Raw genomic sequence first — 14,751 nt, forward strand, 5'->3', positions numbered from 1 at the left:
TGGGTGGGATCATGATAGCACTGGGCGAGCTTGATTTAAGCCGGAGCTCCAAAACAACGCAGGCACACAGGCAGGCGGGCAGAGGGGCCACGCCCTTGTGGTGATGCCAGAGGCTCCATTCCGAGGCACAGTTTGTCAATGTCACCATGGCCTTTGTAGTAGCTTTTCCAGACTTTGTGTTGTGTGTTCTGTTGTTGTTGCTGCTGCCTGTGGGACACACTACTTACAATGGAGCTCTTGGGTCTCCTGAAGGGTAAAAAATATTCAATTCACCCAGAGAAAATGACCCGCCCTGCCTATATAGCCTGTGTGCTAGTAGTACTGCTTTATACTGACCTGTGAAGCTTCATGAATTTTTACCATATGTGACAACTGGTTTGCCCTCAATTCTCTTACAGCGAAGGAATAATAAACAAACCAAAACAAGGAGCACGCCCCAAACTCAAATCTGAACCCGCAGCCCTCGCTAGGTTTGAACAGCCCTCTCGAGATCTGGGGGAATCAGCGTGCCACTTGCTTGCTGGACATGGAGGATTAGTTTAGCAAGGCCTAAGCATTGGACACAGCACCATGCATCTATAATAGAGAAGATGGGGCAGTATAATAGGGCGAGGAGCCATGTTGCCACCCATGCGATTAAGATAAGCAGAGAGAGGACAAAAACTGGTTAAGGGAACCTTTGACCAACTAAAGGCTAAGCTAAGCTCACTGATTGATGATTTGAAGACAAAGCAAGCCCCGGGAAATTAAAGAAAGGTGGCCGTGCTGCGTGAGTGCGCCTTCTTGTATGCGTGTGTGTGCGCGCCACAGTGCCCCCTGGCCCCACCACACACACACACACACACAGGCGAGGCCAGGCCATGCGCTACCTCACATGGAAACAGGAGCTGTGTCAGCCTCTTGACTGCCCATTGGCTGGTCTTTCGCTGTTCACCTTGGCCTCCCTCCGTCCTCCTGCCTGCCCCCCCTCCAGTACTGCACTGCCCAACCCCTCCTCTCAGATTTACTGCTCAGGCTAGGGTTTCTACCGTGCATCTGCAAATGGTACCATGTTTAGATCAACCGATGAACACACATTGTACAAATGCCAGCCAACTGCTAGGCAACAAGAACACTAGAAGCAGTGGAGGGAATTTGCACCGGAGAAAATCCACCATTTATATATGTACATACACAGCTCTTTACTGGAGCGCTACGACAAAATAAACGAGGAGCAAGCTGGGAAAGAAAGACAAGAAAAAAGTGGTGAGCTACTCCTATAGGTACATGACATGACGGCTTGGGACTTACGGGAGCTACAAGGGAGGGAAAATTTCTTCCTATCGTGTACCATCAGAAGAAAATTCTAAGCTTGCGTTGCGTGGGAACCTTCAGGATGGTATCAGCATCTGAGAGACTGATTTCTACGGGCACTTCGCCCCGGCCCCAAACTGGATGGACGGACGGACGTGTTGCTGCCGGTCGCCGCCGGTTGCGTGTGTCGCCGGCGGTGGTCATCTTCCTAATCTTTCTCCTCCTTGGCTTCCTTGAGGGTCATGTCCATGACCGCAAAACCTGGATCGTCGCTCAGCCCGGTGGCCACCGACGAGGTTTTCGAGTCCACCGTTGACCCAGCCTGGATCTCCTTGAACATCGTCATCACCTTGAGCATCGTTGGCCGCCGGGACGGCCTGTCATCCAGGCATGCACACGCGATTTTCAGATGCTCCAGCAGCTCCAGCTCCAGGGTGGGATCGTCCTTCAGCAGCTCCGGGTCAAACACATCGGCGATCTTCAACTTTGTGTGCATCTTCACCCATCCTACAAGATTATGGTCCTCGCCAAAATCTGTTGAATCCGTCGGCGGCTTCCCGGTGAGCAGCTCCAGCAATACAACGCCGTAGCTATACACATCGCCCTTGGTGGTGCACCGGAAGCTCTGGTAGTACTCTGGTGGCACATACCCTGGCGTGCCGGCAAGGGTGGACACGCTCAGGTGTGTGTCCACCACACTCATCATCCTCGCCATGCCAAAATCTGAGACCCTTGCCTCCAGATTCTCATCAACGAGCACATTGCTCGACTTCATGTCTCGGTGGATGATATGTGGAATGCAGTTGTGGTGGAGGAACGCCAATCCTCTTGCTGCCCCAATTGCAATCTTTCGCCTTGCCGCCCAGTTCAGCTTTATCCCAATCTTTTTGCGGTCATGCAGCACATCCTCCAAGCTGCCAAACTTCATGAAGTCATACATCAGCAGCCGCTCCTCACCAATCTTGCAGTAGCCGAGGAGCGGAACAAGGTTGCGGTGTTTGATCTTGCCAATGGTCTCCATTTCCGCTGTGAACTCCCGGTCACCCTGGCCACTCACATGTATTAGCTTCTTGATTGCAACAACCCTCCCATCCTTGAGCGTTGCCTTATAGACATCACCAAATCCACCGGACCCAATCAAGCTCTCATTGTGGAAGCCATTGGTGGCCTCAACGAGATCACCCAAGGTGAGTTTCTGCAGTGGCTTCTCAAATGCAGCCAGGTTGATGCTGAGAGCATTTGTCCCGGAGAGTCTCCAATTGGAATTCATCGTGCCAGAATGTGACCGGCTATCAATGTATATATCACGGGAGGTACTTGCCTCATCATTCTTCTGCCTCCGCTTCTTGCTCTCGATGGCGATGATGACCAACCCAAATATGCAGAAGAGCGAGAACAAGAGTCCCATAGCAACACTGCCTGCAAGGGACGCCTTCCTCCGGCTGGATTGGCCACCGTTAGAAGAGCCTTGCCCAGTATGCGACTGGCATGCTGGCAGTGGAAAGCCACACAGACCGGAGTTATTCTCATACTGGCTCTTTGGGAATGTGGCAAGAGAACCAAGCTCTGGAATTGTCCCATTCAGCTGATTACTCGACAGATTGATCTCAGACAAAGACAGTGATGAGAACGAGCTGGGTATCGGCCCTTCCAACCGGTTGTATGAAAGGTCAAGTACTGCGAGCTTCTTTGCACCAGCTAGCTCTGTTGGGATAGCACCAGACAGAAGGTTGTGCCCAAGATTCATGATCATGAGGTAATACATGTTCCCAAGCTCCTTGGGTATCTCGGAGTCGAGCTGATTAAATGACAAATCCAGAAATATCATGGAGCCATTCTTGTTGAAGGTGTACTCTGTGCTCCCCATGTACATCCTTGTGAAGTTGCACAGCTTCTTGCTCGGCATCCGACCAAGGTCCTCAGATCGGATGCTTGAGAACTCCAGCAAGCTCCCCTTGCCACGACACTGGCTGCTCAGCTCGTCGTTGCGAAGATACACATAGGGCCGCCCAATAATGAGGCCAACAGTCATCTTCCCCGACTGCTCTGCCAGTTGCGGTGGAATTGATCCATTAAGTTGGTTGCTGTTGAGGTCCAGCCACACCAAGCTCTTGCAGTCACCAAGCTCTGCGGGTATCTGTCCGGTGAAGGAATTGTTGCTCAGCTTCAAGATTGCCAAGTTGCTGAGCTTCCCGAGCCACGGGGGGATCGGCCCGGACAGCCGGTTGCTCGCCAAGGATATCCAGTTGAGCTGCTTGCACTTGGCCAGCTCCGGCGGGATACTGCCGGTGAGCCCGTTGTAGTCCAGGATGAGATGCTCCAGGCCGGGAATGCTCGACAGAGACGCGGGTATCTCGCCCTCCAGTAAGTTCTGCCACATGATAAGGTCCTGGAGGCGGCCAAGCTCGCCGAGGGACTCCGGGATGGAGCCGTTGATGTAGTTGAGACTGAGGTCGAGGGAGACAAGGTCGGTGCAGTTGGAGACGGCCTCCGGGATGCTGCCGGAGAGATAGTTGTTCTGAAGGTAGAGCACGCGGAGCCTGGAGTTGGGATCTTGGCAGAGGGTCGAGGGGATGGTGCCGGAGAAGTTGTTGGAGCTGAGGTCGAGCACCTCGAGGTCCGGCAGCGCAGCGACGGAATCAGGGATGGAGCCACTGAAGTGGTTGAAAGAGAGGGACAGCGACTGGAGCTGCTGTAGGCCGGTGAAAGCGTCGGCGGGGACGTCGCCAGAGAAGTTGTTGTTGGAGAGGTTGAGGGCGGTGAGCGACGTGAGGCCGGCGATGTTGGGCGGGAAGGCGCCAGCGAGATGGTTGCTGGAGAGGTTGAGCGCCCTCAGGCTGCGGCAGCCGGAGAGCGCCCCGGCGGCGACATCGCCGGCGATGAGGTTGCCGGACAGGTCAAGGTACTGCAGCCCGGAGCAGTTGGTGAAGTCCGAGAGGCCGCCGGAGATCTTGTTCCAGGCGAGGTCCAGCCAGCGGACAGAGCCGAGGCCGGCACCCACCATCCAGCGGAGGTCGGCATCTCCGGCGATCTTGTTGCTGGACAGGTCGAGAGTGTCCAGGGCCGCGAACCCCTGCCCGCCACCGCCACCGCCAGCGGCCTTGGCCGCACCAACTGCACCACCGGACAGATTCAGCGTCCTGAGCCCGGCGCAGGAGCCGGCGAGCGCGGCCACGTCGGCGACGGAGCCGCGCAGCGCGGCATTTCCGGAGAGGTCGAGCTCCTGCAGCTTGCTGCCGCACCTGGCGCCGGCCGCGGCCGCGAGCGCGCCGCTGACGTTGGCGCCGCGGAGGCTGAGCCTCTCGACGGCGCTGAGCTGCAGCAGGGTGTTCGCGACGGCGCGGAAGTCGGCATTGAGCGCGACGGCCGCGAGCGAGAGCGACGTGAGGCGCCCGCCCCGGCACACCGCGCCGGGGAACCTGCAGGCGCCGTCGCGCGCGGCCCAGCCGTCGAGCGCGTCCCGGTTGGGCAGCGCCGCCCTGAAGTCGTCCAGCAGCTGCGCGTCGTCCGCGGCCGCCGCCGCCGCGAGCGCCGCCAGGAAGAGGAGCGCCGCCGCTATCGCCAGCCGCAGGGAATCCATGTGGGAGCACGCTCTACCTTGAGACCATACGAGAAGCGGTCTGCAGAAGTGGGAGCAGAGAGATGGAGAAGGGAGAGAGAGTGGGAAGTGAGGGGGAGATGGTGGTGGGGGGAGAGAAAGAAAGAAAGAGGGGGACGGAGAGAGAAGGGAGAAGAAGCGAGAGAGGAGGCGAGGCGGGGGGCAGATTAAACAGCTGTAGGTAAGAGGGGGCAGTGGTGGTGGGGTCACATGGCATGTGCCCCCGTCCGCCAACGAACGAATCGCAGTAATCCGCGGTGCGATTTGATTAACCTAACCTAACCCAACCCAAAGCTAAGCACGGTGCTTATCCGCTAGTTACGGCGGGCGACGCTAACCAACCAGCCAAGGGCCCGATCCCATCGCCGGGGCGGGGCGGGGCGGGGCGGGGACAGGCGCTGCTCTGCTCGAGGCGCGCTCACGTGCCGGCGGCGAGGCGGGGCGGGGCGGGAGGAAATGACTGCTTTGCGCCTCATCATCATCGTCGTGGTGGAGGAGCGAGGTCGCGGTCCGAGCCGGGCGTGCGGGGGAGGAATCCGGGCGGACGCGTGGGTGGGCTGCGTTGCTTCGCCAAGGGTTATTGTCTTTAATTCCGAGGTGGGCTGGTAGATCCGATCCGGGCGGCCGGCCGGAGCGAGCGTGCGTGCGTGCCACCTTTTTCCAGCCTCCCCACAATGCCCCCGCTCTCTCTCTCTCTCTCTCTCGTCCCCGGCCGCGCGGGCAGCAAGCAGGGTAAAGTGTCAGACCACCCGCTAACCTACGCGACGCGACGTGATGAAGTCATCACGCACGGCCACACAAGCTGGCCGGAGATTTGCTTTCTCTCCGGTACGGTTCAGGGCCGTGGTTTAGTTTGTTCGACCCTTCGCTAACCGTAACCGTACGTAGTACGCGCTGGTTCGGCAAGCGCATGCAGTTTCCCGCAAAATACCAAAACCCAAGTCGACAATCGTCTTACTAGTCGTAAACTTGCAGATCGTGCAAGTCTTTGAGTTAACAATATGCATGTAATCCATATGAGCTTTTTTTGGCACACTTGGTCATACTAATCAATGTGTACGTGCAATGCATGTTAATTTGGGAGTATATTAAGTGCATGCGGATATTAAGTAGGATTTTATTTGCGTGTAATTATGTGATTAGCACTATTTTTGGCATGAAATTAACTGCACGCTAAACGTGTTGAGTGCTCGACATTAAACCAGTCTAGGTCATTGGATTGACATGACTTGATGGCCGAGATTAATTGGATATGCTCATTTGGGTCTTTTTATATTGGTATAGATATAGATATACATGATGATTCGGACAAACCGTTTTAGGCCTTCTTTGGTCTCAGGTAAAAATTTGTAAATTTTGATCAAGTTTATACAAAAAGGTATTAACATCCACAATACAATCAAAATCATCATTAAATATTTCCTGGAAAAAATAATCATCATTAAATATATTTGCATACCACATATATTTATTAGTATTATGAAAGTTCGGATTGTTTTCAATAAATTTGGTCAAACTTTATAAATTTTGACTTAGGCCAAAGCTAATACGCGCGGTCAATAAAAACGCAGGGAGTATGTTACGAATATTATAGGAATAAAACAAATCGTATAAAGTGAGATTACATGTAGTATCGCAATTTTCTATCGGAAAAATATGTCACTTGGTTGATAGGATAGAAATTTTTTTCATTGGGTCTAGGATCATGTTTTTTTTTCTCTTTGAAGTGGTTATTATCCTACATAGGAATAGGAAATTCATTCCTATACACAAAAGGGCTCCAAAGAAGAAGAAAAATTTATATCCTTTAGAATTCCTACAAAATCCTCTACACCAAAGGAGCCTTAGAGGTTTAGGAATACAGTGGGCACGCCCGCGCAAGTTCAAAGATTGTGGATGTAGTTCACTTGAAGTATAACAGGTGAGAACAAAATGCTAAGTTGACTGTACTCCTACATGTAAAGCGAACAGAAAAATTTTATGTTAGTCATGCGGTCTTCGAATAAATGCAAAGACTGATGAGTACATATGGCACACGGGTTATAGTACTAGGGTGTTAATTTCAAATAAAGGAAAAGTTCAAAAAGGTGTAATAAACAAGAGCAATTCGAGAAAATCACTTGACCTGAGATGGCATGAGACAAATACATGGAAACACACTATTAGTGGCTACAAAGAAGAGAGTGTGAAACGATTTAGATACTTTACGCTTTTAACCTGTGTGGTGTGATGGGAACCCCAGGTGGGTTTAAAACCCCATGTAGACCTTACAGAAAGCATCCTTATGTAGGACAATAGCCCGGTGAATTTATTGATTAATTTCTTAGCCCGGTGAATGCTAGTCGGGCTACTCCGCAAGAGTAAAGTTGCAATGTTTTGTATGAGATGTTTTGCTCCGTGTATATCTCATCCGTTCCAAATTATAACATGTTTTAACTTTCTTTTAAATTGGATGTATGTAGATGTGCTTAAGTGTGTTTGTTCATTTATTTCAGTCGCACGTAGTTCGTATTGAATATCCAAAACGTCTTTTGAACAAAGGTGCCGCTGTTTAGGTACTAGCATAATTACACTTAACCGTGCTTTTAACTAATAGTCCTGCTTGATAGTACCGCTATCTTTTTACAGTACCTCATCGAGTTTCCATTGCCATAATAAAAACGAAAAGGATAAACAGAATGGAAAAAACGCACGCAAATGCATGTCCATCCGCTGCATGCTACCGGGCTCACAATATTACCATGATTCCATGAATGACCGAGCAAACGCAAAGTTGAAAAGATCCAGCCAGTCAAACAGGAAACGGGAAAGCGGCTTTATTAGTAGTGGCGCGATGATGAGGTTACGGCCGCACCCGTGCGCCTCGGCGTGTCGCATATTTGGGCTATGAAGTGGAGAGCATACCCCGTGTGGGTGTGGCGGGGCCCACCATCGACGCCCGCACCACCATATCCGCTCCATCCCCGACTCCATCAGTTTCGCTGACGTACCTGGCCCGGCGCGCGGGGCCCGCCCTTCAGTGGAACTGGCGTTTCCGTGGACGCCCGATTGGACAAGTCACTGGAAAATGTTTTGGGAAACGGGGCCCGCATCATGACCCAGCACGTGCGCCTGTCCCTGGACCACCGGCGAGAGACGTCCGTGGCCGTTTGATTCAGGCCCTGGTTGATATCATCCGTCCACAGTGAGGCCGGGATGGGGCCCACTCGTCTGTAGACGAGCACTGTCGTTGGGTGGGGTGGTGGGTACCGGGTACGCGCAATCTGCCGTTAGATCCCCCCGCGCTGACGGAAAAAATGGATACGTTACTACACGAGGCTGTTCCATGCGTACTGACCACTGACCAGTCACGCCATTTGCAGTTTCTTTGACCTCATCGGCCCAAAGCGAGCCCGATTTGATTGCACAACACCGTACATCTTCTGTGCGTACCTCCCCGCAACGTAGTCCTAGTACTACTAGCTTCTCTTTTCGGGTGATAGCTCGTTGGCGTCTTTTATGACTTGTTTTGGGTGTTCCTAATCGGAGTGGAAAGATCCACGAGCCCTGCCGGTGGCTGTCTTTGGTTCCGGCGCCGTCGTGACCGCCGCCGTCCTTTACACCGACTCTAACAAAATCCTCATATCACCATATCATCGTAGTGATCCTTGCCGCCATTCAATATTTTAAGACAGACGGCTTAGCCCAACTCCACTGCGCGACCCCAAACGGACGTCCGGTTTGACCGGATTTTGTCCCTTTGGAGCGCCGATGGGTTCGCTCATGTCCGCGTTTGTCCGATGGGTCGTGGGTGCGCCCAACGCGCGGCCGCGTCCCAAAACCTGTCTTGGGTGGACGTGAATAAAAAATTTAAAACTTAAATAAAATGACTAAAAAAGTAAATAAACGCATTTAAAAAAACATAAAACATATATATAGGGGTTACGACCACAAAACGGCCCAGTTTATCAGTCCACTTAAACGGCCCAGTTCATAATTAACATAAAACCAAAAAAACGTCTCCCACACGCTCCTGCGGTGCCCGTCGATGTCGTGGCCGTCGCCGTCTTCACTGGCCGCCGGTGGCGTCGTCGTCGCCGACGAGGTCGGCGTATTCCGGCGGCGTCCACAGGTGGGCCGGCGGTCCGTGGTGCATGGGGGCGGCGGGCTGCAAGGTGGCCGGTGGTGCCTGCACCACTTCCTCCTGAGGCGAGGCCTCCCGCTCCGGCGACCGCGGCGGCGTGGGGCACCAGTTCACGGCCCCCAGGGCAGCCGCCATCTGCTCAGCAAAGCACGACCAGCTCCACCCCTGGCCCACCAAGTGAGGGTGAAACGCGGCCACCGGCGGCTCCTCCACCACCTCCTCCCGAGGCGCCATCTCCAGCTCGGGGATGGCGACGTCGCCGACCGCGAAGAGGGCCATCGTCGCCTCGAGGTCCGCCCATTGGCGCTCGTCGTGCGTGTGCATGGAGTCCTCCAGCACACGCACCATGAGCCAGGCCTCCTCCTCCGCCGTCATGCGAGGAGGGGGGGTGGCGATGGAGATGGCGACGGCGACGACGTGGGCGTCAGGCCGCGGACCTGCGTACGCCCGCGCGCCTGGGGAGCCGCTCGGGGCTCACGTGGCCACCGCGGCCCCGTCGACATGCCGGCAAAGAACGACGCCCGCCGCACGTCGTGCTCATCGCGAAGCTACGTGTCCCACAATGTCGAGTTGGGGGCGTACCTCTCGTCGTAGTAGAGGTCGTCCGGGAGGAGGCGGCGGCGGCGGTCGATCTCCTGGCGGCGCGCACGGCTGCTCTGCGGGACGGGCGGGATCGGCACGCGGTCGGCCGACAGGTGCCAGTTATTGGGGAGGTGGACGTCGCTCCAGGGCAGCGGCGTCCTCGTCTTCCAATAACGGCGGCACATGGCCGCCTCGATGTAGTGCCGATCGCGCTCGCTGGCGGCCGTGGGCGCGATGGAGAAGGCGGGCAGCGCGGGGGCCCGACATGGTGGCGATGGCGACGCGGGCTCCTCTTTCTTCACCGAGCCGCAGCGGCGTCCCGACGAGGAACCAACCTCGCGGTCGTGCTTGCCTTTGCGGCCGTAGTTCCAGAGGCCCATGGCTGCGGCCGGACGGCCGGCGAGTTCTTGGCTAGGGTTTGGGTTCGGCGCTGTCGGGTTTCGAGGAGGCCGCGGGGTGGCGTGGGGCAGTGTGGACGACGACCCGTCCACGCTTCCCACTTAAAGAAGGACGACGACCGTTCTACGTGCGGATGACAGGTGAAGCCGCCCGCTCGTGCGCATTGATGTGAGCGGGTGGGAGGTAGGTGTCCGCCTTCCATGCAGCCCCGACGCGGACGAGGCGCGCGTCCGTTTGGTGTCCGTTGCGACCCAAACCCGGCGCAAGTTTGCGCTCGGAATGGGTCGGCCCGGACACAAAACGGACAAGATGGGTCCGGGCCGTCGCGTGCTGGGCCGCCTACTTTGTCCCTTTTATCACAAACGGCCGGGGCCGGACAGGATAGGATCGCACGGTGGAGTTGGCCTTACATGATGTTAGTACTTTGGCGGGGACAAAGGCGCGTACAAGGCAAGAAAAGCGGGAAGACAACGCCGCGAAGGCGTAAAGAAGTGGCGGGAAGGTTCAAGTGCGGTGCGGGCCGCATTAGAGGAATAGTGGGCCGGCGGGCCGAGACAGAGAGCCCATGTAACCTGCGTGTTATAAGCAGGAGAGCGTTGGAGAGCGAGGCATCGAAAAACTTGTAATTCAAACCTGAACCACTTGTCTATCTAGCTTATCTCTTCTCGCTTCCGTCTCCTACCTTCGTCTCTCTCCAGGAACTTATTGGTTTAGGGACTTAAAAAGTCCCTATAAGTCCCATCTAAGCCAAACAGGAGGGACTTATAGGGACTTAAAGTGGGCATTTGGGACTTATGAAATAAGACTCTCAAGGAGGGACTTATAGGGACTTATAGTTGTAATATGGTCTTATAGAGACTTATAAGTCCCAAGAACCAAACATGTAGGAACTTGGGACTTATAAGTTGAGACTAAAATAAATCCTAGGACTTATGAACCAAACAGGGCCTAAGTGTGAGGCGTTCTTCAAGTTATATAGTATACCTGATAGCTTCAAGGTTACGTCCGCCTCTCTGTACCTGACGGATAACGCTGCTAGTTGGTATCAGGCATTCAAACAAACCAGCGCATATCACACTTGGCCACAGTTTTGTGCAGCGATTGTGTAGGAGTTTGATGTTAATGTGTACAGGCAGAAGGTGAAGGATCTGATGTCGCTCAAACAGGTAGAATCAATGAAGGAGTACAGGCAAAAATTTCTCCAGCTGGTATACACAATCAGGCTGTATGAACCGTCGATCAGTGACACTTTCTTAGTCACTCGCTTCATTATGGGGCTCAAATCAGAGTTACGATCAGTGGTGGAGTTTCAGATCCCAACCAATGTTCAGACCGCAGCGATGTATGGATCTGTTCAAGAAGGTCTGTTACTGCAGCAGAAAACAGTCAGAGGAAATTACCAGAAAACTACTTTTGCCAAACCGGAAACTCGGCCAGCATTGGCTACTGGTGATCTGTGGAAAGCCAAACAGTTGAAAGAAGACCGCAGAGCTAACGGTCTGTGTTATAAATGTGGAGAGAAGTCCATTCTTGGACATGTCTGTAGTTAGTTGCCTGTGACTAACGCTCAGTTAAAAACGGCAAAAACAGTGGTGCATAATGAGATAATTTCAAATGCTCTCTTGGATGCTCTCATTGAACAAAATACAGCAGACTCTGCTACTATTTCAGTTACTGCTTTGTCAGGAGGAGCTCACCCAAGAACCATACAACTGCGAGCCTTAGTGGGGAACCAGGTGGTGCTCATCTTAGTGGACTCAGGGAGCACCCACACTTTTTTGGATCAAGCACTGCTCAATAGGATACCTGTTACTATGGAAAAATTGGCTAGACCTATGCAGGTAAAAGTGGCTAATGGGGAACTGGTCCAATGTGCTAAAAGAGTGTCTCAGTTAACCTGGTGGATCCAGGGACACAACTTCACAAATGCAATGAATGTGCTTCCTCTTGGAGGACATGATATTATTCTGGGCATTGACTGGCTAGAACAATGGGGAGTGATGCAATGTCATTGGGTAGAAAAGTGGATCCAATTCAAATATTCAGGGCAAGAAGTGAGATTGCAAGGTGTACTACCTGCCACACCAGTAGAAATTAAAGAAGTAACAGCTGAACAACTGTTGAAATGGGAAAAGGCAATGAAGTATGGGCAACTGCTATGTTAAACAGAATTGTAATGGCACCTGAAACTCCAGTCCCTCCTGCTGTACAAGAATTACTGCAACAACATAACACTATGTTCAAAGATCCTTAGACATTGCCTCCTCACAGACCACTGGATCATGCCATTCACTTAATCCCTGGAGCTGTTCCAGTTAATTGCAGGCCATACAGATACTCCCCACTACAAAAAAATGAAATAGAGAGACAAGTATCTGAAATGATGAAAGCTGGTTTGATCACACCAAGCATTAGTACTTTTGCTTCTCCTGTTCTCCTGGTAAAGAAGAAGGATGACTTGGAGGTTCTGTGTGGATTATAGAAAATTGAACGATATTACCATTAAAAGAAAGTTTCCCCTACCAGTGATTGATGAGTTACTGGATGAATTAGGAGGTGCTAAGTGGTTTTCAAAACTGGATTTAAAAGCTTGATATCATCAGATCAGAACGAAGGAAGAAGATGAGCACAAGACAACATTTAAAACACACCATGGTTAGTTCCAATTCAAGGTGGTGCCTTTTGGACTGGCTACTACTCCAGGAACATTCCAATGTAATATGAATGTGTTTATGGCAGGGCCTAACAGAAAATATGTGTTGGTATTCATGGATGATATCCTAGTATTCAGCATAACTCTAGAGGATCATATTCAAAATCTAAGATCCGTGTTTGAAATTCTGGCTGAAAATCAGTTACATGTGAAACAAAGTAAGTGTGTGTTTGCTCAGTAGTCCATGGAATATTTGAGCCACATCATTTCTGACAAGGGAGTAGCTACTGATCCTGCAAAAACAGAAGCTATGGTTAATTGGCCTGTACCAACAAATGTGACTGAGCTAAGGGGATTCTTGGGGTTAACAGTTTACTACAGGAAGTTTGTCAGGAACTATGGTCTGTTGGCTAGACCTCTAACTGTCTTATTGAAGAAACAAGCTTTTCAGTGGTCTGACACGGCTCAAGCAACCTTCCAACAGTTGAAACAGGCCATGGCCACAACTCCCGTCTTAGCTCTACCTAATTTTGACAAAACTTTCACTGTGGAGACAGATGCATGTAATACTGGAGTAGGAGCTGTGCTATCTCAGGAGAGGAACCCCATTGCTTACTACAGCAAGGCACTTGGAATAGCTAGTCAGAAACTGTGCATTTATGAGAAAGAGTTTCTCGCAATAATGATGGCCATTGAGAGATGGAGATCTTACCTGGCCAGAGCACCTTTTGTAATTAAAACATATCATCAAAGCCTCTATCACTTAGGGGATCAACTTCTGACTTCAGATTTGTAGAGAAAAGCTATGACAAAGCTGGTAGGCCTGCAGTTCACTATTCATTACAAAAAGGGAGTGGAGAATACTACAGCAGATGCACTTTCTAGAGTGGCTCATTTGTTTCCTGTCCAGACACTGTCTACCAGCAAACCTGTCTGGATACAGGAAGTGTTGAATTCATATACAGTTGATCCTGGTGCACAAGAGATGTTGCAGAAACTGGCAGTGGATAAAAGAGCTTGTCCTGGATTTCACTTGCAAGAGGGGCTCATTAAACATGAAGATAAAATTTGGATTGGAGCTAATACAGGTCTGCAAACAAAGCTCATTCAGGCTTTTCACTGCTCACCAGTGGGAGGACACTCTGGCATACTTCCCACTTACCACAGAGTTAAGCAGTTGTTGTTGGAAATATGCCCTAGAGGAAATAATAAATTAGTTATTATTATATTTCCTTGTTCATGATAATCGTTTATTATCCATGCTATAATTGTATTGATAGGAAACTCAGATACATGTGTGGATACATAGACAACACCATGTCCCTAGTAAGCCTCTAGTTGACTAGCTCATTGATCAATAGATGGTCACGGTTTCCTGACCATGGACATTGGATGTCATTGATAACGGGATCACATCATTAGGAGAATGATGTGATGGACAAGACCCAATCCTAAGCATAGCACTAGATCGTGTAGTTCGTATACTAAAGCTTTTCTAATGTCAAGTATCATTTCCTTAGACCATGAGATTGTGCAACTCCCGAATACCCGTAGGAGTGCTTTGGGTGTGCCAAACGTCACAATGCAACTGGGTGGCTATAAAGGTACACTACAGGTATCTCCGAAAGTGTCTGTTGGGTTGGGACGAATCGAGACTAGGATTTGTCACTCCGTGTAAGCGGAGAGGTATCTCTGGGCCCACTCGGTAGGACATCATCATAATGTGCACAATGTGATCAAGGAGTTGATTACGGGATGATGTGTTACGGAACGAGTAAAGAGACTTGCCGGTAACGAGATTGAACAAGGTATCGAGATACCGACGATCGAATCTCGGGCAAGTATCGTACCGCTAGACAAAGGGAATTATATACGGGATTGATTAAGTCCTTGACATCGTGGTTCATCCGATGAGATCATCGTGGAACATGTGGGAACCAACATGGGTATCCAGATCCCGCTGTTGGTTATTGACCGGAGAACGTCTCGGTCATGTCTGCATGTCTCCCGAACCCGTAGGGTCTACACACTTAAGGTTCGATGACGCTAGGGTTATAAAGGAAGTTTGTATGTGGTTACCGAATGTTGTTCGGAGTCCCGGAT

The 14,751-nt window shown here is 51.6% G+C and overlaps 1 protein-coding gene across 1 annotated transcript; it reads right to left on the reverse strand.

The window, feature by feature from the left end:
• Window positions 1-1,126: 1,126 nt before the first annotated feature.
• On the reverse strand, window positions 1,127-5,004 carry LOC119268613 (brassinosteroid LRR receptor kinase BRI1-like). Its single transcript, XM_037550279.1, has one exon. It carries the CDS (start codon window positions 4,871-4,873, stop codon window positions 1,502-1,504), a length of 3,372 nt encoding a protein of 1,123 aa, XP_037406176.1. The 5' UTR covers window positions 4,874-5,004; the 3' UTR covers window positions 1,127-1,501.
• Between the last annotated feature and the right edge of the window lie 9,747 nt (window positions 5,005-14,751).

This window comes from Triticum dicoccoides, chromosome 3A (assembly GCF_002162155.2).
Source record: "Triticum dicoccoides isolate Atlit2015 ecotype Zavitan chromosome 3A, WEW_v2.0, whole genome shotgun sequence".
In the NCBI taxonomy this organism is placed as follows: Eukaryota; Viridiplantae; Streptophyta; class Magnoliopsida; order Poales; family Poaceae; genus Triticum; species Triticum dicoccoides.